At 42.6% G+C, this 21,561-nt stretch overlaps 2 protein-coding genes across 2 annotated transcripts in view; both read left to right on the top strand.

Annotated features, from left to right (window-relative positions):
- kiaa0319 (KIAA0319 ortholog) overlaps nucleotides 1-12,153 on the top strand; it is a 44,786-nt gene extending 32,633 nt beyond the window's left edge. Inside the window, exons 15-20 of the mRNA XM_056286945.1 lie at nucleotides 207-366; nucleotides 807-943; nucleotides 7,424-7,546; nucleotides 9,691-9,781; nucleotides 10,450-10,541; nucleotides 11,996-12,153. Of these exons, the coding sequence (XP_056142920.1) occupies nucleotides 207-366; nucleotides 807-943; nucleotides 7,424-7,546; nucleotides 9,691-9,781; nucleotides 10,450-10,541; nucleotides 11,996-12,153 (761 nt within the window). The remainder of the gene's footprint in view (nucleotides 1-206; nucleotides 367-806; nucleotides 944-7,423; nucleotides 7,547-9,690; nucleotides 9,782-10,449; nucleotides 10,542-11,995) is intronic.
- A 4,627-nt stretch (nucleotides 12,154-16,780) lies between these two features.
- On the top strand, nucleotides 16,781-18,849 carry LOC130118023 (uncharacterized). Its single transcript, XM_056286322.1, has 3 exons — nucleotides 16,781-16,889; nucleotides 17,102-18,195; nucleotides 18,553-18,849. Exon 2 carries the CDS (start codon nucleotides 17,192-17,194, stop codon nucleotides 18,155-18,157), a length of 966 nt encoding a protein of 321 aa, XP_056142297.1. The 5' UTR covers nucleotides 16,781-16,889; nucleotides 17,102-17,191; the 3' UTR covers nucleotides 18,158-18,195; nucleotides 18,553-18,849.
- Nucleotides 18,850-21,561: the final 2,712 nt, after the last annotated feature.

The following is a 21,561-nucleotide window of genomic DNA, read 5'->3' as shown; positions in this document are numbered from 1 at the left end:
TTGAGCACAAAATAAAGGGTCTTATTTTGGTATAAAAACTTTGTACATTTTGCACATATATATCAGCGATGTCTTATTGTGCTATTTGTACTCCCGATGGGATATGTTGCCTGACTGACATTTGTCTACATATTATATTGCAGTGATGTGGCATGTGATTTACCGACACTAATAATAGAGTGGATTTGTGTGTGTGTGTGTGTCAGAGCCAGGGGGTGGTGAGGAAGTAGAGGTGGAGATGTTGGTGGCAGTTTCCCAGGTCAGCGTGGCTCAGAGAGACACGGTGCTCAGACAGCTGGCAGCCCTGCTTCATGTCCTGGAAAATGACATCCATCTCACTGTACTACAGGGACACTCCCATCTCAGGTACAGACACACGGATTGACAGACAGACTCAAAGACAGACAGATGGAGAAGGGAGACAGAGACAAAGAGGAAGAGACTGAGAGACAGACATAGACTCTTAAAGTAGAGAGACAAACAAGAAGTCAGACAACGAATTACAGGCAGATTGAAACTGAGACAGAAGGGGAGAAAGAGATGGATAAACACAGTGATAGATTGAAAGACGAATATATATATAATCAATCCAGTGGTTCAAGTACATTCTTTATGGGACAATGTAAGCCTGTTCCATGCCATAAGCAACCATCAGCTGATGATTGCTTATGGCATGAACTTGTATTTTACACACACACACACACACACACACACACACACATGTAATGTCTTTCTTGCATATAAGTACACAAACATGTTTGAGTATGTGTAAACTGTGTGTTTGTGTGTCTGTGTGATATATCCAGCACGGTACTAAGATTCTCAGTGCGTGGCCCTGAGGGGCCGGTCCCTGGTTCTAACTTGGCCCGAGTTCTACGGAACCAGCTGCTTAAGGAAAAGACGGACTACCTGCTGTTCAGGGTGGTTCGGGTCGATACAGTCTGTAAGTACCTCTTTACGACAATCACTGCCTCGCTTTTTAAATTACTGACAAATAGGTATCATGTTTACTTGGTTAATCACTAGTGTACCAGGGCATAGATGGGCTGAATGAGGCTATTATCAAATGTTATGTTATGTTACATTGTTATATTATACTGTTTTATATTATACTTTTCTATACGTAGTGTATCATGGAAACAATACACAAAAACAGTAAGTTGAGGGGAGTGATGCAAAAGAACTGTACCTGTCTTTTGGCATGAAGCAAGAAAGAGGGAAACGTACTTGAGTCACTGCAGTACAAGCCTAAAACCTACAGCAAGATCCGAGGGAATAGTGCTATTCGTTTATTCTAAATATCTACATAAACAACCACATCACATCGCAGCCTACAAACTCCATTTACAGCAGATTTTCTTTTGTTTTTTTGGTCTCAGATAGTTGATTGATATTGTGTTTGGTTAAATATAGATAGATAGATGGATGGATGTACTTTATTGTCCACAAAGGAAATTCATTTTGCTCAGTTCAGTACATACAATAAGTAAAATAAATAAATAACACCACAATAAAAGCAGGAAAGATTTTTAAAAGAAAAGCAATGTTCTACTCAGTCTGAGAATGTGTGTGTGCGTGCACATGGGGGGTGTTGGCAAAACAGATCTAGTTCTTCCAGGTGGAGGGGCAAGGGAGTTCCATGAGGTCCTGTTTGTTAAGGAGCCTAATAATAGGGGGCGATTAAACTAGCCTTGCTGCTGTTTGTTTTGAATACAGGGGGATCATATGTATCTCCTGCCAGAGGACATGATCTGAAAGCAGGTGCTGAGGTTTATGAGTTGAGTCCCTCGTGAGCTTACTTGCTTTCTTCACTGCCCTCTGGTCATAGAGCCACTGGAGGGTTAAGACTGCACTGAGCTTAGACCCCAAGGTGATCACTCTCCGTAGCTTGGCCTTGTTGGTCTCTGGGAGCCCCTCATACCAAGCCAGAAAAGAGAAGGTGAGGCGGCTCTCTACATGGCAGATGTAAAAGCTGCTGCTGTTTGTTTTGAATACAGGGGGATCATATGTACAGTGCATCCGGAAAGCATTCACACCCCTTCACTTTCCCCACATTTTGTTATGTTACAGCCTTATTCCAAAATGGATTGAATTCCTTTTCTTCCCTCATCAATCTACACACAATACCCCATAATGACAAAGTGAAAAAAGGTTTTGTAGAAATTTTTGCAAATTTATTAAAAATAAAAAACTGAAATATTGCATGTACATAAGTATTCACACCCTTTACTCAGGACTTGGTTGAGGCACCCTTGGCAGCGATTATAGCTCAAGTCGTCTTGGGTATGAAGCTACAAGCTTGGCACACCTATATTTGGGGTATTTCTCCCATTCTTCTCTGCAGATCCTCTCGAGCTCTGTAAGGTTAGATGGGGAGCGTCGCTGCACAGCTATTTTAGGTCTTTCCAGAGATGTTCAATGGGGTTCAAGTCTGGGCTCTGGCTGGGCCACTCAAGGACATTCACAGACTTGTTCCGAAGCCACTCCTTCGTTGTCTTGGCTGTGTGCTTAGGGTCGTTGTCGTGTTGAAAGGTAATCCTTCGCCCCAGTCTGAGGTCCTGAACACTCTGGAGCAGGTTTTCATCAAGGATCTCTCTGTATTTTGCTCCATTCATCTTTCCCTCGATTCTTACTAGTCTCCCAGTTCCTGCCGCTGAAAAACATCCCCACAGCATGATGCTGCCACCATCATGCTTCACTGTAGGGATGGTATTAGCAAGGTGATGAGAGGTGCCTGGTTTCCTCCAGACGTGACATTTGGCATTCAGGCCAAAGAGTTCAATCTTGGTTTCATCAGACCAGAGAATTTTGTTTCTCATGGTCTGAGAGTCCTTTAGGTGCTTTCTGGCAAACTCCAAGCGGGCTGTCGTATGCCTTTTACTGAGCAGAGGCTTCCGTCTGGCCACTCTACCATAAAGGCCTGTTTGGTGGAGTGCTGCAGAGATGGTTGTCCTTCTGGAAGGTTCTCCCATCTCCACAGAGGAACGCTGGAGCTCTGTCAGAGTGACCATCGGGTTCTTGGTCACCTCCCTGACCAAGGCCCTTCTCCCCCGCTTGCTCAGTTTGGCTGGGTGGCCAGCTCTAGGAAGAGTCCTGGTGGATCCAAACTTCTTCCATTTACGAATGATGGAGACCACTGTGCTCTTCGGGACCTTCAAAGCTGTAGAAATTTTTTTGTACCCTTCCCCAGATCTGTGCCTTGATACAATCCTGTCTCGGAGGTCCACAGACAATTCCTTTGACTTCATGGCTTGGTTTCTGCTCTGACATGCACTGTCAACAGTGGGACCTAATATAGACAGGTGTGTGCCTTTCCAAATCATGTCCAATCAATTGAATTTATTACAGGTGGACTCCAATCAAGATGTAGAAACATCTCAAGGATGATCAGTGGAAACAGGATGAACCTGAGCTCAATTTTGAGTGTCATAGCAAAGGGTGTGAATACTTCTGTACATGCAATATTTCCGTTTTTTATTTTTAATAAATTTGCAAAAATTTCTACAAAATCTTCTTCACTTTGTCATTATGGGGTATTGTATGTAGATTGATGAGGGAAAAATGGAATTTAATCCATTTTGGAATAAGGCTGTAACATAACAAAATGTGGGGAAAGTGAAGGGGTGTGAATACTTTCTGGATGCACTGTATCTCCTGCCAGAGGGCATGATCTGAAAGCAGGTGCCGAGGTTTATGAGTTGAGTTCCTCGCGAGCTTACTTGCTTTCTTCACTGCCCTCTGGTCATAGAGCTGCTGGAGGGTTAAGACTGCATTGAGCTTAGACCCCAAGGTGATCACTCTCTGCAGCTTGGCCTTGTTGGTCTCTAAGAGCCCCTCATACCAAGCCAGAAAAGAGAAGGTGAGGAGGCTCTCTACATGGCAGATATAAAAGCTACGGAGGATGGGAGGGGGAACATCCAGATGCCTCAGCCTCCTTAGGAGGTAGAGCTGCTGCTGGCACTTGTTGGAGATGGTTTGTGTGTTGTCGTTGAAGGTCAGCCAGCTGTCGATGATGGTCCCGAGGTACTTTTAACTGCTAGCCCTCTCTACCACTTTTCTAACTGACTGTAGGTGGTATGCAAAACAGTCATCACCACACACTCCACTGAGCAGTTTTGCCTGTAGGCAGACTGCAGCGTATCAAGGGTGGGGCTGGCTTGTGAGAGGAGGTGGGGTAGCACTAATATCTCCAGGCACTTTACCAAGGTGTGAGTGCCACAGGTCAGTAGTTTTTCAGCTCTACAGGGCGGTTGGTCTTGGGGATAGGCCTTATCTCGAAACACTTCAGCAGTGTAGGGATGGGGTTCTCCCAGAGAGAGTGGCTAAAGAGATGACAGAGAACACTGGCTAGCTTATCTGAGCATTCCTTCACCACCATCCCGTTAATGAGATCAGGCCTCAGGGCCTTGGACGGATTGAACCTCCTCAGGCCCTGGCTCACCTCCTCCTCTGTGAGGGCGATTGACTGACCCCGCCCCTCCATGATCTCATGCTGGAGTTCATTCCTCAGCCTCTCTGTTGTTTCACTGAAGTCCTGAGTGTCAAACTGACAGAAGAAGAAATTGAGGTCATTGACAAATATGCCCTCTTCTTTATTCCCTCCTTTCTGTGGTTCTCTTCGTTGAGGACGGAGAGACCTTGCCAGGCCTGCCTCAGATTGCCACTTTGAAACATGGCTTCCACTCATTCCTGGTGATGTTCTTTGGCCTGGGCCATCTCCCTCTTTTTTCTCCCGAATTGTATCTGGCCAATTACCCCACTCTTCTGAGTCTTCCCGGTCACTGCTCCACCCCCTCTGCAATCTGGGAAGGGCTACAGACTATATCACATACCTCCTCTGATGTGGGGGGTACTGCGGGAGTATGGGGTACCGGGGCAGTTGCTACAAGCCATCCGGTCCTTGTACAACCAAAGTGAGAGCTGTGTCCGCATTCTTGGCACAAAGTCAAGCACGTTTTCGGTGGGTGTCGGACTCCGCCAAGGTTGTCCCTTGTCTCCGATTCTGTTTGTGCTATTCATGGACAGGATCTCAAGGCGCAGCCAAGGTGAGGAGTGTGCCTGTTTTGGGAACCTCAGAATTGCATCTCTGCTCTTCGCAGATGATGTGGTTTTGTTGGCTTCATCAGAACGCGACCTCCAGTGCGCACTGGGGTGGTTTGCAGCTGAGTGTGAAATGACTGGGATGAGAGTCAGCACCTCCAAGTCTTAGGCCATGGTTCTTGTAGATAAATGTAATGGTGTGATGTTTAATAATGATTTACAATGTATTAATTGGAATAAGGGATATAAGGATATATTAATCATTGGGAAAGCATATGCATGAGGAACAGGGCTTGTTACAAGGACATGAGGGGCTATAGTGGCAGTGGAAAAGTACTGAGTATGTTAGCAGACAGAGGAATGCAGAGTAAATTATAGGAAGAGAAGTGGGGGGCAATAAAAGGATAAGATGTCCCAAGAAGGAGAGTGTATCTATCTCCATGGAAGGAGTGAGGGTCGCTGACCTAAGATAAGGTTAGCGGCTCTGAATAGGAAAGGGAACAATAAGGGTGTTGTGGTCAAGGGGGAGTAGAGACGAGATGTGCTGTGATTTGTGGTTTCAGAGATAGGAACAGGATTTTACGACGGCAGCTGCAACAAGGAGGTCACAGCAGATGGAGAAGAAGATTACCTGGAGTCCGGATATCAGTGAGGCGGAAACGGAGTCAGATGAACGGACCAATCAGAAAGAAGACCACACATCCATATTCAGTCAACACTTTGTATAGTATAAAGACTGGGTCAGGGAAAGGAGAGACAGTCAGACTTCGTGAACTGACACAATCTGTTGTTTGTCAGGGATAGGAAGATCTAGACCCAGAGCTCTGTATGCTTTATCCATTTACTGCTAAATAAAACGGATGGTTCTGAGACCGAACATCTTCTCCTATTGCTTTATCAACAAACACGCAGGACTACGCTCTCACATAGATGAAGATGAGTTGGTAGAGTGAGCTGCAGTCCAACATTCTCTACCGGAAATGGTGGATTGCTCCCTCTGGGTTGGGGATGAGTTGTTGCCTCAAGTGAAGGAGTTCAATTATCTCGGGGCCTTGTTCACGAGTGAGGGTAGGATGGAGCGGGAGATTGACAGGCGGATTGGTGCAGCATCAGCAGTAATGCGGATGTTGTACCGGACCATTGTGGCGAAGAAGGAGCTGACCCGGAATGCAAAGCTCTCAATTTACCAGTCAATCTTTGTTCTAATCCTCACCTATGGTCATGAGCTTTGGGTAGTGACTGAAAGGGTGAGATCACGGATACAAGCAGCTGAAATGAGCCCAGACACCCTTCAGGTGAGGAGCTCGGACATCCGGAGAGAGCTTGGAGTAGAGACGCTGCTCCTTCGCATGGATAGGAACCAGTTGAGATGGTTCGGGCATCTGATTAGGATGGCCCCTGGGCGCTTTCCTTTGGAGGTTTACCAGGCACTGCCAACTGGGAGGAGACCCTGGGGTAGATCCAGAACTTGCTGGAGGGACTACATGTCCAATCTGGCGTGGGAATGCCTTGGGATCCCCCAGGTAGAGCTGGAGGCTGTTGCTGGGGAGAGGGACACCTGGAGTGCCCTACTTAGCTTGCTGCCACCGCAATCCGACCCCGGAAAAGCGGCTGAAGATGAGATGAGATGATAAATAAAAAAAATAAGGCATGTAGCACCAAGTTTGATCCAGAAACAAAATTGTTGTGGCTAACAAGCAAATGACAAGACAGGCTTGTAGAAATGTTACAAAATCATGCTACAAAATCCAAAGCTAAACTCTTCAGTTTTATATATATATATATATATATATATATATATATATATATATATATATATATAGTGTTTTTTTCCGAAACTGTCAATGGTGTGAGTGCTCCACAAATGAGCGGAATATCAACACAGATACAGGAAACAGATTAGCAGCTGATGAGCGCAAGATGCATGAAACAGGCCTGTACTGCAATGTATTAAAATATTTTTTCCTGTATCCGTGTTGAGATATATATATATATATATATATATTTTTTTGGTGGTGACAAAGGTGCTGAGAAACAACATCACTCAGCGTTTGATTTCAAATGGGTTACTTGGAATCTGGAGTTGAACACTATTGCAAATATCCATATCACCATAAGTGTCAATAAGTTAAAAACAATGATCTTCAGGATAATAACTCTAAAACTGGTTGTTTTGCCAAGTTAGTTTGCTGGCAAAGGGAACACACCCTCCTTTTTTAGACCAGAATGAGATGTGACTGTTTTTACTCAGTTGTAATAAACAGACAAGAGACTACATTGAGTTTCTTAATTTGTCCTCGCCAGCAATGGTTGCCATGTGGTTTCTGACATAAAGGCATAGGCTCTATGTTCATAATTTGATTGCAATACTGTGTAATTTCAGTGTGTTTGCTGCACTGTTCGGGGCGAGGCCAGTGTGATCCAATCACCAAGGAGTGTGTCTGTGACCCCTTTTGGACAGAGAACCTTATTCGCCGGTTATTTGGTGATGGAGAGAGCAACTGTGGTAAGCTGTTTTTTTTCTCCCCTTAGCTAAGAGGACAACTTGAGTGGAATTGTTCAGAAAATAAAACATAATTTCCAAGTCATCAGATATAGACCTTTTGTCTTTCCACATGTCGTGGTATTACCTTGAATGTAGCATCATGTTCAGCTACAGAGTGACTCTGGTTGACAGCCAAATTGTGATATTAGTTTGACATTGTCAGAATCATGTTTATTGGCCATGTAGATTTGCACATACATGTTATTTGATTCTGGTTTCATGGCTCTCTCTGTGTACTTAACATAGAATAACAACACTACACCACAACAATCTTCAGATATATACACAAGGATTGACTTTATACAGGCTAAATAAGAGGTGACAAAGTGCAATGGTGCAGAGAATATATCAGAGATGCTGAAATAGATGTTAGCAGGTTACTTACATACATGCCTGAGTGAGATGGACATGACGGAGCATGCCCGTGTACAGTACAGTATATACAAAATGGTTAACTTTGACAGTGTTAAATGTTCATTTGAATGACAGCCTGCGGAAAGAAACTGTTTTTATATCTGGTTGTTTTGGGGTACAGTGCTTTGTAGCACCTGCCAGAGGGGAGGAGTTGGAACAGGTTGTGACCAGGGTGTAATGGGTCTGCAGTGATGTTGCCTGCCCGTTTCCTGACTCTGTACTATAAGTCCTGAATGGAGGGCCGGTTGGCACCAATGATTTTCTCTGCAGACTTAACTGTCCATTGTAGTATGTCCCTGTCCTGTTTGGGGGCCGAACCAAACCAGACAGTGATGGATGTGCAGAGGACAGACTGGATTATTGCAGTGTAGAACTAAGTCAGCAGTTCCTGAGGCAGGTTGAAACTCTTGAGCTGGCAGAAAAACTATATCCTCTGCTGGGCCTTTTTGATGATTGTGTCTATATTGGATGCCCACCTTAGGTCTGGGGAGATTGTGGAACCCAGAATTCTGCTGGTTTTCACCATAGACATCATGCTGTTGAATATGGTGAGGTGGGGCAGTGTTGGGGAACTCATCCTTAAGTCCTCTGTCATGGCCACAGTTTTGAGCATGTTCAGCTCCAGGTTGTTATGGCCGCACCAGAGGGCCAGCTGTAGTTGAAAGTTGTAACAGTCTGAAGGAACTACTGAGTCACACACATTTGTCAATACACAAGAAACCAAGGCAATTTTATCCACTGTTGATCATACCAGCACTATCCTTGTTCCTGAGGTAGTCTGTTGGCAAAATTCCTTGTAAAATTGTAAATTTCTCCGTACTAGGCCAATGACATGCTCCACATGCAATTTTTCTTGTTGCCTCAATTTCTAAAGGACCAAGCTGCTTTTCACCTTTTGTAAAAGCAGGTATCTTAACTTCTGCATGATACCAATTTTTCAACTGTAAGATCTTCCCGACTTATCTTCGATATCCATTTTCTTCTTTCCTCTGACAACCTTCAAGTTTCTTTTCCTTGATGGCTGATTATCTTTGGAAAGTGTTAGTAGGACTTGTTCCGCTCTCTGTCAGCTCGATTGGAACAACCCAAAACAGTGCAGAAATTAACCACTGTAAAATATCAAACCACGATGGCTATTCTGTATGAATCAAACCTAGAAACAAATTCTGTCCACTTTGACTGTTTAGAAAACATTTAGCATCGTGCAGTGAGAGCAACACAGTACGGATTAGAGCTGTTGTCCTCCAACATGGCGAATGTGTTGCCGTCACGTGATATGTGACGTAATATGAGAATAACCCATAATTAAATTAAAAAAACGAACCTAAAGGAAATGTTATACCTGTAAAGCATAGAAGGCCTATGCAATTATTCGAAGAAGAAAAAAAATTCCATAATATTATTACTCAAGTTGTAGAAAAGGGTAAAATGGGATTGAATTTCAATTATAAATTTGATCAATATTCTAAAGTAATGGTTTACTCTAAATGAAGCTTTTCCATGTCGGAGCTCTTCACTAGGTCAACATAAGGGATTATACCCTTAAAAACCATAAAAATCAACTCAGCACAGCCTAAAGATGATTCATGACTTCAATAGCAACCCATTACTTGCTTTACTTAAATTACACTGGTCACTTTATAAATCGTCTTTGTGATGAAGCTCACTGATGTTCTGTGGTGTCTCCCCAGAGTGGAGAGTGCTGTATGTCATTCTGTCCAGCTTCGTGGTCATCATCTTCGTTCTGTCTGTCAGCTGGACCTTCATCTGCTGCTGCAAGAGGTGAATTCATGACTACTCCTACAAGACTGGTTTAAGAAAAGCAAAGACTTAAGATTTGTGAGATGGTAAGGAGGTTAGTAATGTTGTCTCACGTCTGAAAGGTCATGGGTTCAATCCCACCCTTTCTGTGAGGATGAGCCTCCCATTTTGTGTAAGTCTCGTCTGGGTATTCCGGTTTCCTCCCACAGTCCAAAGATTCAGGAAGTTTAATGGGAGATTCTAAATGGCCCATAGGCACGAATGATTTGGGACTAGTTGTGTATGTGGATTCTGCTATGGACTGGTGAGCTGTCGTCTGGAGTTTCTTCCTGCCTTCCACTTAATTGGCTGCTGGGAAGACTCTAGCCCGCTTCTTGGACAGGGGGAATGGACAGACAGGAATACAGAATGAATTTATTTGTATGTGATTGTTTTAATTAAAGTTTACAAGCAGAGTAGGCATAATACATATCTACTACTCCTACTCAGTATCCCAACAAGGTGGAGCATGAATTATCTTATCTTATCCTTTGTTATGTTTCAGTAAATACATTTACATGTGCAAGGCTGTTGGCTTCGCTTACAGTTTAAGATCTGTTCTGGCTAAGATATTTATGATTGTGTTTCCTTTCTAAAACTCATCCATAAATAAAATGAATTTTGAGATTTTTTTTGTTGTTTTTGTTTAGAAGGAGGAGGACCAAAGTAAGGAAGAAAACCAAGTACACCATCCTGGACAACATGGATGACCAGGAGAGAGTGGAGCTCCGTCCCAAATACAGTGAGTTAGCTGCTGCAGCACCACTGAGTGGCCACCTTATTTTTTTACCTTTTTATTGCAGTTAAAAAAAAAAAGGTTAGGGGATTCATATAGAAGACCAATCACTACGTATGTCTCAAAATTGGATGAGAATAACTTTAAAAGTGCCAGTGAGCTTTCTATTGGATGTCTGATAGTTTTAAGAATGTTATAGTTTTTGTTTTTAATATTGCATAAAATGGTGTTTTATTTTATTGAGAAAATCGGGAATCGGGAACAATTTATTGTCATCTCATTCATGTACTTGTGTACACAAAAGAGACGAAATTTCGTTTCTCCCAGCCCACTGCAGTGCAACACAAAAGATAAGAGCTCACATCCAAACCTCCCAAAAACGACACCATCGAAAACATACAAAACCAGAGAACAAAGCAAAAAAACACAAACAGTCAACAACACAGTCCATTCAGTAAATTTGCAACACAATTAATAATAATTAATTAATACTGATGTCTCTTATGAGGCTCTCACATTGAACCTGACCTGTGCTGAGCTTTTGGCTTTGTCTCAGATGCTCCTCACTCACTGTGTGACCGTATCATAATAAGTTGGCACTTTCAAAAGCCAAAACAAGTAAGCCATGTTTTTGTCTACAAAACACAATCACCACATGAACTGTTTTCATGTAAGGCCGTTAATATTTTGAGAGAAACATATCATCAGTGTAGAGGCAAATTAAGTTAACATCCATTTGTCCTATTTCTCCGATCAGCATTTTTCAACACACTTGATATGCCCGCTTCATTGGAAATATGCTCATAACTGCTTGCTCCAAGTCTCTCTACAGCATTATTGTTGTGCCATAGAGTTCAGGAAATTCTGAGATAAACTCAAATGTTGCTCAAGTTTTCTTTGTTTCTCACCTGCCCCTCATTTCTATTGGATGCATGGCAGTTACATCACAACCTTTGCCACAGAAGTAAAACTAAATTAAAAATGGTTTAAGTGTGGTGCAGGCCATAGGAAATAATGGGAGCACAATGGTGCCACTGTTGTTCGACAAATATATCTGTGGTTTGACTGATATATTTCTGGATGAAATGGAGAGAAGGGTTTCCTGAAGCACAGGAAATATTGGTTTCAAATGTTTACTGCAGCTATATGAATCAAGACAGTTATTGGCTTTATTTGAGGACTGCTGGTTAAAATTATCACCATGATGATGTAAACACAAATATCCAAGGTTTTTTTTTTTTTTTTTTAACCTGCCAAGACAACCAGTCTGAACACAAAGTTCAAGTTTCATCTTTATGTTGGACAGGTAGACGTTACAATGTTTTAATAATGTTGGAGGTATCACCTCTCCACTAACTAAAACCTGAAAACGATGAATTCATTTAAATTTCAATTATCTCTCCATTGATCTAATCTCAAGTCATATCAACACAGACATGTTGTCCACTAATCCATCTCAGGTATCAAACACCGCAGCACAGAGCACAACTCCAGCCTGATGATGTCAGAGTCTGAGATGGACAGCGACTACGACACCATCTTCAGCCGGGACCGACCCGTCCGCAGCAGAAACAGGGCCCATGCCAACACTGTTCGCAACGGCAATGCTTTTGGCTGATTGGAGGTGGAGGGTGGGCACACTTTGGATAACTGGTCTTTCAGAAGAAGACGGAGATGTAGAGGAGGGTTGTCTTTTGGCATTGCGGCTTAGGAGGCAAACTTCAGGGAATTAAAATGGAAGTAATTCTGGACAGACTCAGGAAATGGCGAGGGATTTCTCCGAATGTGAAACCTGAGAAGTTTCATTTCATACTGGCCAGTAAAATGAAAAGATGATTTTTTTTTTTGGACTTAGTAAGAGGTCAGTCTTTATTCTCTTATCCCTGTCTGACCAACAACAGTGAACCAAACCCTTGTACAGGCATTAGCTTGGTATTGCCAGACTGAAGAGTAAATCTTTGATGACGGTGGACTTTGGCCATTGGAAATTATTAGCAAAAGTGTAAATAAGTGATGTCAGTTAAACTGCAAGTGATTATCTATGTCTCCCGATTTATCAAGCATCCCAGAGCAGGGGCAGCCCTCTTTAAATCTCAAAAATGTTCTCTCTCTCTTTAGCTAGCAACGCTAACCAAATGCTTGTGCCAAGTGCTTGATGTGACGGTGCAATCAACAAGATTTAAAACCTGTTTGAAGCCCAATGCTTTAGTTTTATTAATTTACACTATAGCACTGTTTATTCAGCTTTGATTTGACGGGGTAAATGAATATGCACTTTTGATACCCGTCATTGTATTATGCACACCAAATCACATCAAAGTACAAATAGTGCTTTACTAGAGCTGGAGGACTATCAGTCATCTCGCTTTGTATACATTTCATGATCAATTGATCTGTATACATTTCTAGTTATTGACAGTTTTTGCTCTGTAAAAGTCTTGCTGAACTTACGGGGCAAAACTCTTTAAAATATGTTGATTGGCGGGAGACGTTAAACTAAATAATATTCCTAACATCAGAAATTTCTGAAGTTTAATTGAATGTACACTTCATTATGTCTGTCTGCAGGTTCACAGAGCAATTATTGGTTTTGAGTTTCTTGCAGCATGCACCAACGGCAACATTACCTGACGCGTTGCTGCAAGGAAAGTTAGTGTGATTATGACATTGTTTCTGTATTTCAGCCCTGTCTTTATGAAGAAAAGTACTCTGATGATTGTTCGCTGCTCTTGGGTAAGAACTGGACATTATTTCATTTAGAGCAGAACTTAGTTGAGCTATTGTGTGAAGCATACCTATAGCAGGAGGGTAAAGGTGTAAGGCTGCATATCATCTTCGAAAATTTTTTGAAATTATGTTTACACAACAAAATCTTCTTAATGGAGGATCAAACTGTCATTTTGCACACACGTTGTGAGCACATGAACGCACAGAAAGTGGAACCAGTTCATCTGGAGACAACACTGTGTCCAGATGAACTGATTCAACTTTCTGGGATTTCCTTACCAGGATTATTGAGCATGCATCAAGACGAGCACATTAATGACATTCATATTTAGACAATAAAAGATTTGTTAACATTAGTAGTGTCTGTAAAAGCTTTGGTAAAGACCTTGCCAGCTACAACTCATTGTGAAAGTTTGAAATACATGTCGTGTGTAAAGAAATGAATAAAAAAATGTCCCCTACACGAATCCACATCATAGTGTCAAATAAAGTTGGGGTTGAGAGTCAGTTTCAAACTGGTAAAACCTTTTGTTTTAAATATCTGTGGTCCGTTTCTACAAAGCTGAGTTGGGATGATACAGTGACATCTTTGCTTAAAATTTTTTTTTAAAAAATCATCTGAAGATCTTTCTACCACTGGTGTGAATGTTTCTGTTGCCACCTTCTATAGAGAAATAAGAGACGCCCCCCAAGCTCCCCGCTGCAAGTCCTACATCTTCTCCCCCCTAGTGATTTGGGAATCTAATACGCCGATATACACGGTTTGAAGTGCTTGCAAGACAAAATAACAAAAGCACTGAGAAATACAAGTGTAATAAAAATATTTGTATTATACGTTAGATTTGTAACACTGATGGGTTTGGCACAAACAAGACTGAAGCATCACACACAACACTGTGTCCATCCCAAACAAATAGAAACCATCAGTAACTGCAAGCATTCCCTAGCAGCCTATAGAAAAGAAATACATTAAAAATAAATTAAAACTAGAAGAGTGCACCCAGGAGAGTGCAGATCTCCGCCAAGCGTACCTCCTCTTCTCTGATACCCCCTATTCTCCGATGCTCAGAGAAGAAGGGGTGTGTGTGACAAACCAACTGCGGAGTTAGCACGCAATTGCTGTACAAAAGGTTTTAAATCACCACAACCATGAGAGGTCCTTGATCATAATCATAACTGTGCACAAACATTATTAGGCTGACAGGCCCAGTAGTATGTGAGATTAGCAGTGGACAGATACATGTACACACCAGCAGAAAAACAAGTGTTTTTCCTGCCATTATAAGACTTAAGCGCAGCGCCCAATTCAATGGAACGGAAAAGTTGTTAATACGCAGCGCTCAAGCTAAAAAAATCGACCCAATGAAAATGTTTTGCCGGCGTCCGGATAGTGTAGTGGTCTATTCCATTGCCTACCAACACGGGGATCCCAGTTCGAATCCCCGTGTTGCCTCCGGCTTGGCCGGGCTTCCCTACAGACACAATGGGCCATGTCTGCGGGTGGGAAGCCGGATGTGGGTATGTGTCCTGGTCGCTGCACTAGCGTCTCCTCTGGTCAGTCGGGGGATCGCCCGCACGACCGGCGACTACGTCAACCAGTCGACAAAAGGGTGCGACTGCGACCCATTAGTCAACCGGCTAGTGAGTCTACTCGTTCATGCTCGTTACACTACCCCCCTCCTTCGGGAAGCGAGTTGCCGCGCTTCAGCATACCGGCTCCCCTCACGCCTCCGGGCGCACGATGGCCTCACGGTCTCACCATCCCACTTCTGACACCAATGTAGCGAATTCGGAGGGCAGTTGGGACGCGAATCCGGATCTACGTTAACCAAGTCGACTAAAGGGCCCGACCCATTAGCCAACCGGCTAGCGAGTCTACTCATTCATGCTTGTTACACTAACCCCCCTTCGGGAAGCACGTCCCCACAGCCTCAGCTAGCTAGCGATGAAAACGTTAGCCTGAAAGTCTTTAGCTCCAGCAGCGACACACTGCCTTTGCTAGGGGTACAAGATAGGGAAAACGACAAAAACGGGAGAAGAAACGGACAAAGATGGGGATGACCAAACCGTGGAAAGTAACGTTACTTCAAGCTCGTTTGCAGTGGCAGGTCCCATCATTTGTGAAGACCCTGCATTATGGGGTCGATTACAGAGAAGGTTCAGGAGGAAATTCTGAGGAAATTGCCCATCACTACGAGGGCAATTTGCTGACTCTGAGACATCTGCCCGGGCTGTCACGGGTGTGACACAGACCTACCAGTACGAGACTCACCGCATGAGTAAATGAGCCTTCGATGATGATGCAGTCAACAACGAAGTCGTCTCACTGGGAGTAACAAGTTCCAAGCTGAGACATTTAGTGTGATGGTTGACAGTTTGATCTCAGGACTGAACAAACCGCTGGATGCATACAGAGACATAAATGGTCGCTTTGGTATCCTATTTGACATGGACTGTGATGACACTGATCTCCACAAACAGGCTGATGCTCTCTCCTCTTCATATCCAAATGACTTGGACAAGGCCTTAGCTGATGAGCTGAGCCAGTTTAGGCATTTTGTCAGCACCTAGCAAGACTCCTGCAAACTGTTGCAAGCTGTGCTGTGCTGAGGAATGGACTCCAGACAACCTTGCGTTTTCTCACACTGCCTGTATCCAACTGTGAGGGAAAGAGGACATTTTCACAACTGAAACGGATAAAAAATGAACTCAAAACAACCATGGGTCTGAAAAAGGCTTTCAGCACTCTCTTTGATGGCCATCGAATCTGAGCTTGTGAGGGAGCTGGATTTTGAGGACTTGATCAAAGAGTTTGCAAAGGAAAAAAGTCAAGAAAGAATAACTTCCAAAGGTAAGAACCATTTATGTTGTCTGTGCATTGAGCAGTATTATCTTTTGTGATTGTGTGTTGCTGTACATTTTGTGGATGACTTTATTTGATATGCTGTTTGCATAACGTGTATTGCATCGCTGTGGTGTGATGCTGCTATATTGTATTGGAGTCAGTTTGTCAAGTTCATTATATGTTGGTTTTTGCAGTTCTGTGTGAAGTTGCCTAGCTCACTTAGTGAGCCTTATTTTGAAACCTGCATTCAGCTGTGCTGTGCGATTACCTTAGGATGACATTGCTGTAAGCCTATTCCTAGTCGGTCACATTATTATGTATCAGTAATAACTGGTGTGCTGTCTGCTTGGGTGGTTTTCCATGAACACAAATATTGCTACAGTCTAGAGTCACACACTGCCTTGGGATGATTTAATCCAGTTTCCCTGTCTTGTGACTTGTGAGTGAAATGTCAGTACTTGGTCTATTGAAATGTATAGGCACATCTGCTCAGTTGGACTGGTTATTCAGCCTTTGACCAACAGGTGTGTGATTATGGTCTGGTGGATTTGACATGTCAGCTTGACTGGAAGCTCAAAATAATTAAGGTGGGGTTTAATGGCTGGGTCGTGGGCGTGGTGTGTTCATGCGTGTGTGTGTGGGTGGGGGTATGAGCTTCAGTTCCCAGGAGCGCCTGGGGGTATTAATCCAGCCTTGGTCTGAATGTCGAATATAAAACCAAATTCACTGCAGTCAGACAGCAAGAGACATGTCGCCTGTGGGTGCATAACCCCGCTAAAGAGGTAAATATTAAATACTAATTATAAAAACTATAAAAGCCAAACAGAACTAGACTTAAAGTTTTAAAATTGCATTGAATTTTTGTTCCGGTGCTTATTTATTTATTTCATTGTCTACTTATACATTTATTCATAAAATGCAAACTGAGCGATGATTCTTTTTTTAAGTGTGCTTAATGTCTTGTGACTCTCCTGTCTTTATCTGGTTCTGGCAGGCTTTTCCTCTGGCAGAAACCACAAAACCACCAAGACACCCACGCCCTTTAAGCCAGTTTGGTGAAGTTGCACCCAAGCCCCGCCTTCATATGCTGCTGCTGCGAGTAAACACGCTGATCACAAGGAGCGCAGGTACACCGGTCCGTTTAACATTTGAAGAGAAAAGACACATGGCTGATTCCACCTCAGATCCTTTGGTCAGTTTCGAGGGGGATCTGGACAAAATGTCAAGCCAACCCGGTGAACAAATGGACGAGAAACGCAAAAGTGACCAAGCAGGCATATGCGCCCGGCACAGCCAGACCCTGAACATGTTTTGCAGCCAGGATGAAGAGACAATCTGCCACAGCTGCTGGGAGAGCGACCACACAGACCACCCCATCAAACCCCTGAGAAGAGCCCGGGAGGATCTGGAGAGAGAGGCGGCCTCGGCCCTCGACCTCCTAAGGGAAGAGCTCGGTCAGGTGGAGAGCCTGCGGGCGAGGCAGAACGAAGTGACCACCTCAAACCGATTGAGGAACATCAAGCTCCGGGCGAAGATCGGCTCCCAGTTTGAGGAACTCCGAGAAGAGCTGAGGCAAAAGGAGGAGCTGGCCATGATGGAGATCGACTGGTTGAACAAGGAGGCGCAGACCACGCTGGCTGCCTTCGACAGGGTGCTGTTTGAGGGCAGGGAGAGGGAGGCCGCGCTGCAGGCCAGCCTGGACATCACCGGGTTTGAGGACTTTCTGAGATGGTGGAAGGAGGCGGGCTGCGGCCACAAGAAGACCAGGAGCTCCCTGACAGGATGCTGTCCGGGCCTGAGTCCTCTGCTCCCCCAATACCAGAGCTCCCTTTACAGTTTTAGTTCCACTTTGGGAAACCAAGCAGAATCGTCTGAAAGCCTTTTGAATTTTGTAAACTTTGTTGGTATTGAAAAAAACATCCGGATGACAATAAACCCGCAGAGTCAAAACACCTTAATCCAGGAAGGCTTTCACTTCACACAAGTCTTTGGCCAGTCCAACACCGGATTTGGAGCACCTTCATTTACAGGTTTCAGTTTTGGAAACTAAAATGACACATGCAGAGAAGCTTTGGTTGGAGAAAAAAAGTAGGTCTATTGTATGTTTGCTTTTCAAATCATATTCCTCTTGTTTAAGCTCATGATGATACGGCCATTATTATCATTCTTATTCAGACTTCAGATTTGTATTCTTAATTGTCATTTAACTATTAAAGAGCATACTTCATTGATAGTTATGGGCAGGTTAGTTGACATGGGATATTGTTTTACCCTTATGTAAAGGACATCACTGCTATCCTTGCACACACTACACTATGTTCAGCATGTTAAGTATTTGCTTTGTCATTTTTTACGGCACCACTTTGAGTCAGCTAGCTGCTTCTCAACTTATCTACGAGGATTGTTTTACGTTTTTTTGTCTTGTCTTCACTTTCAATCATTCAGGCCATGCGTCATATTGAGTTACCTTGCTTACCTTTGTGCATCGCTGTGATTGGACTGCGGTGACCATTTCTGTTGTGGCTGCCATCAGAATGGGATATCATCCAGGAAGTTTGCAACATCCACCAGTACAGTTTGAAACATAACCTAGGTTGAGGATGCTCTGTTGTCAGCCATGCTACAGAGGTGCTGGTGTGAACAGGAACAGCAGTTCAAACAACAATGTGTATACTGCACTTGAACTTCCTCAGTCTCATTCCATACTTCAAATATTAAACTATCATCCATCCATCCATCTATCAATTCATTGTCTATACCCAACTGATCAAATTCAGGGTTGAAGGATGCTGGAGAATGTCCCATTGTACATTGGACAGATGAGATCTGCATCTCATTAGGGGAGGATACCAGACAAAACCTTTTTGCACTACGTAGCTGTACACTAGTTACCCAAATCATTCTACATGGACTACTCTTCTAGTGTACGAGAGAGAGAGTAGGTTTTTTTTTTGGTTATACAAAGCTTATTTTGTCATGTGACACTGATCACAGCATGCATCTTGAGACAGTAGCACAATTAGTACCTTTAATTTTTGCAAGTGCCCCATTAATATTTACAGTAGTTAGAAATACAATTTTGCATCACAATTATTTCATATTAACAATGACCAAAATGACCACACAGCAATTATAGGATTAAGACTGCTGCTCTACAAACTCAGAGCACAAACAGTTTGAGCAATGAAAAAAAAAAAAACATTAAAAATGTATCTGCCCGCACAAAAGGTATGAAACTAAACCTGAGTGGGCATCTAGGTGGGGCAATAACATGAGTGTGCACCACCTGGGCTCCAGCCTGATCACCAAGTCCTAAGTCTGAATCCAGCTCTGGACCTTACATTTCCATCCTCTTTTAGGTATATATCATATTGTTTCATAATATTTACAAAACCAAATCATAGCGATGACCTCTGATTCTGCAATTTGCCACTGTATTGCGGTATAGGGCAGCATTGCATGGCACTTGTGGGACAACATTGGCATAAACTATGTTTCAACACACGTTTAGCCATACAGACCGAGACAGCAGCCTGTGGCTAACCTTGCCTATCTCGATGTCTGGTTTTCTGTATCTATGGCAGCGTTATATAAACCTATTCTGATGTAAAACACCATACTCGTGAATAAATGTTAAGGTCAATTAAAAAAAAAAAATCTTAACATTTAATTTGGACTATTCAATATTTTCAACTTATATTGAAAATATTAATATTTTGAAATATTAAAGAAATATCACATTGACAATACAACTCTATTGTTACTCATTTCCACGACAGAGTAATTCATATACATAACATGAAATAGATATATTTAAATAACAGGTCATGTGCTGAAATATCTTGTAAATGGAGGAATCAAAAACTTTGAAAATAAGTTTTGTGACCTTTATTAAAAAAAAACTTAATCACAGCTGTAGATCTGCCATCATGTGCACATCTCTAACTCAACATGGAAAAACCAGCAAAATTGTGCTTTTTAGATTTTTCTAAGTTTTGATCTTTGCATGAAGACCTTTAAAATTGTATAACGCATGGCAGGAGTGCAAACAGCTCAGATTATTATCCATCTTTATCTAAAAAGACATTTTAGTCAAACTTGTTCTGACGTAGAGTGGTTCTATGAAGTCAAAGCCTGTCTTTAAATACGTCTGGCCCGAGTTTTAATAATTGTCGACAGTGGCTCGGGTCAAAACTCAAACCAGCAAGGTTAGACAGAGAAAACACCGTCCTCTGAAACCTGCTGCCTTTTGCTATCGGACATTTGTTAGCTGGTTATCTGAAAACTCTAAAATATAGTAAAATAAAAGAATTTTGAGTGTGGCGAGGGATGTGTTTTTAAGTGTGTGCGATTAAGTTTAGGTTTCAGTTTTCTGTTGTGAGTCATTCTGAAAGAGCAGCGTCCATTTTGTCCAAGTGCAAGAGAGCTCATTTTGGAAACAAACTCCGCATTTCAACAAGTCATTTTCACATTTTAACACCGGCACATAAGACGAGAATATAAAAGATTACCATTTATCGAATGTTCTGCATAATTTTCCTTCACATTCACACATATTTTCACACTTTAAAAAATTATTTTCCAAAAAAAAAAAAGTTTCCATTTCAAGAACATGAAAAAAGATGCACGTTAATGGTAAAACTGGCCATATTTGATAGCGCGAGAGCAAAAAGGGTGGACAGTGGGAGATGCCCAGGGGCAAACATTAAGACAAAAAAATCTCTTCAGTGCATTTTTTTTTTGTCTTGTGGTAATAAACACCATTCGTTTTATCAGCAACTTTCTGTGTGGTTCAGGAAATGATCAGAGAGGAGACCTGTAGAGGTTAAAAAAAATCTACTTTCAAAGCTAAAATCTGGTATTTTTCTCCCCTTATTCGATTTCACTTTATTCATCTGGACCATGAGTCTAGTAACATAATACTAACTGGTAGCTTTACCATGCTTTGAGATGCTGTCCGTATACCACTGTTGAATTATGACTGGGTGGGATGAACACTGGTGCAGCAGCAAACACCGTCCTACTCAAACAGGAAGGAAAAAAGGGACTACATGTGATGATGATGTGGCAACGCTTCTGTTGGACAGCTAATCCACTAATTCCACAATCAGTATTACAGTAGAATAGTGTTCTCATATAGTGTGATGTAGTTTTGTAGTACATTAGATTGCACGTGTTAGCTTTGGTACAAGGATCCCATTTTTACAAGGGTGGGAACTGATTACTGCCGAGCTGGTGGCACACAAGCAACAATAGCTGCTACGTCTTGTTTGTAGTTCTTACCGACAGAATGACAGATGGATCGAGAAATCACGGATTTCATTTTTAAAACTAACGTGACTGCATAAACGCTACATAAGGAGAGCCAGATCATCTCTCTTTGTGTGGCCAGGTAATTATATTTGATATCTGCACTATCGAGGCAATTTTGCCTGTTTGAAATACATGAATACT

This window comes from Lampris incognitus, chromosome 9, assembly GCF_029633865.1.
Source record: "Lampris incognitus isolate fLamInc1 chromosome 9, fLamInc1.hap2, whole genome shotgun sequence".
Lineage (NCBI taxonomy): Eukaryota > Metazoa > Chordata > Actinopteri > Lampriformes > Lampridae > Lampris > Lampris incognitus.
This window is presented reverse-complemented; position numbering and strand designations above follow the sequence as displayed.

Coding starts and splice junctions, on each gene's coding strand:
- LOC130118023 (XM_056286322.1), top strand. CDS start 17,192: ATGCTGCTGCTGCGAGTAAACACGCTGATCACAAGGAGCGCAGGTACA.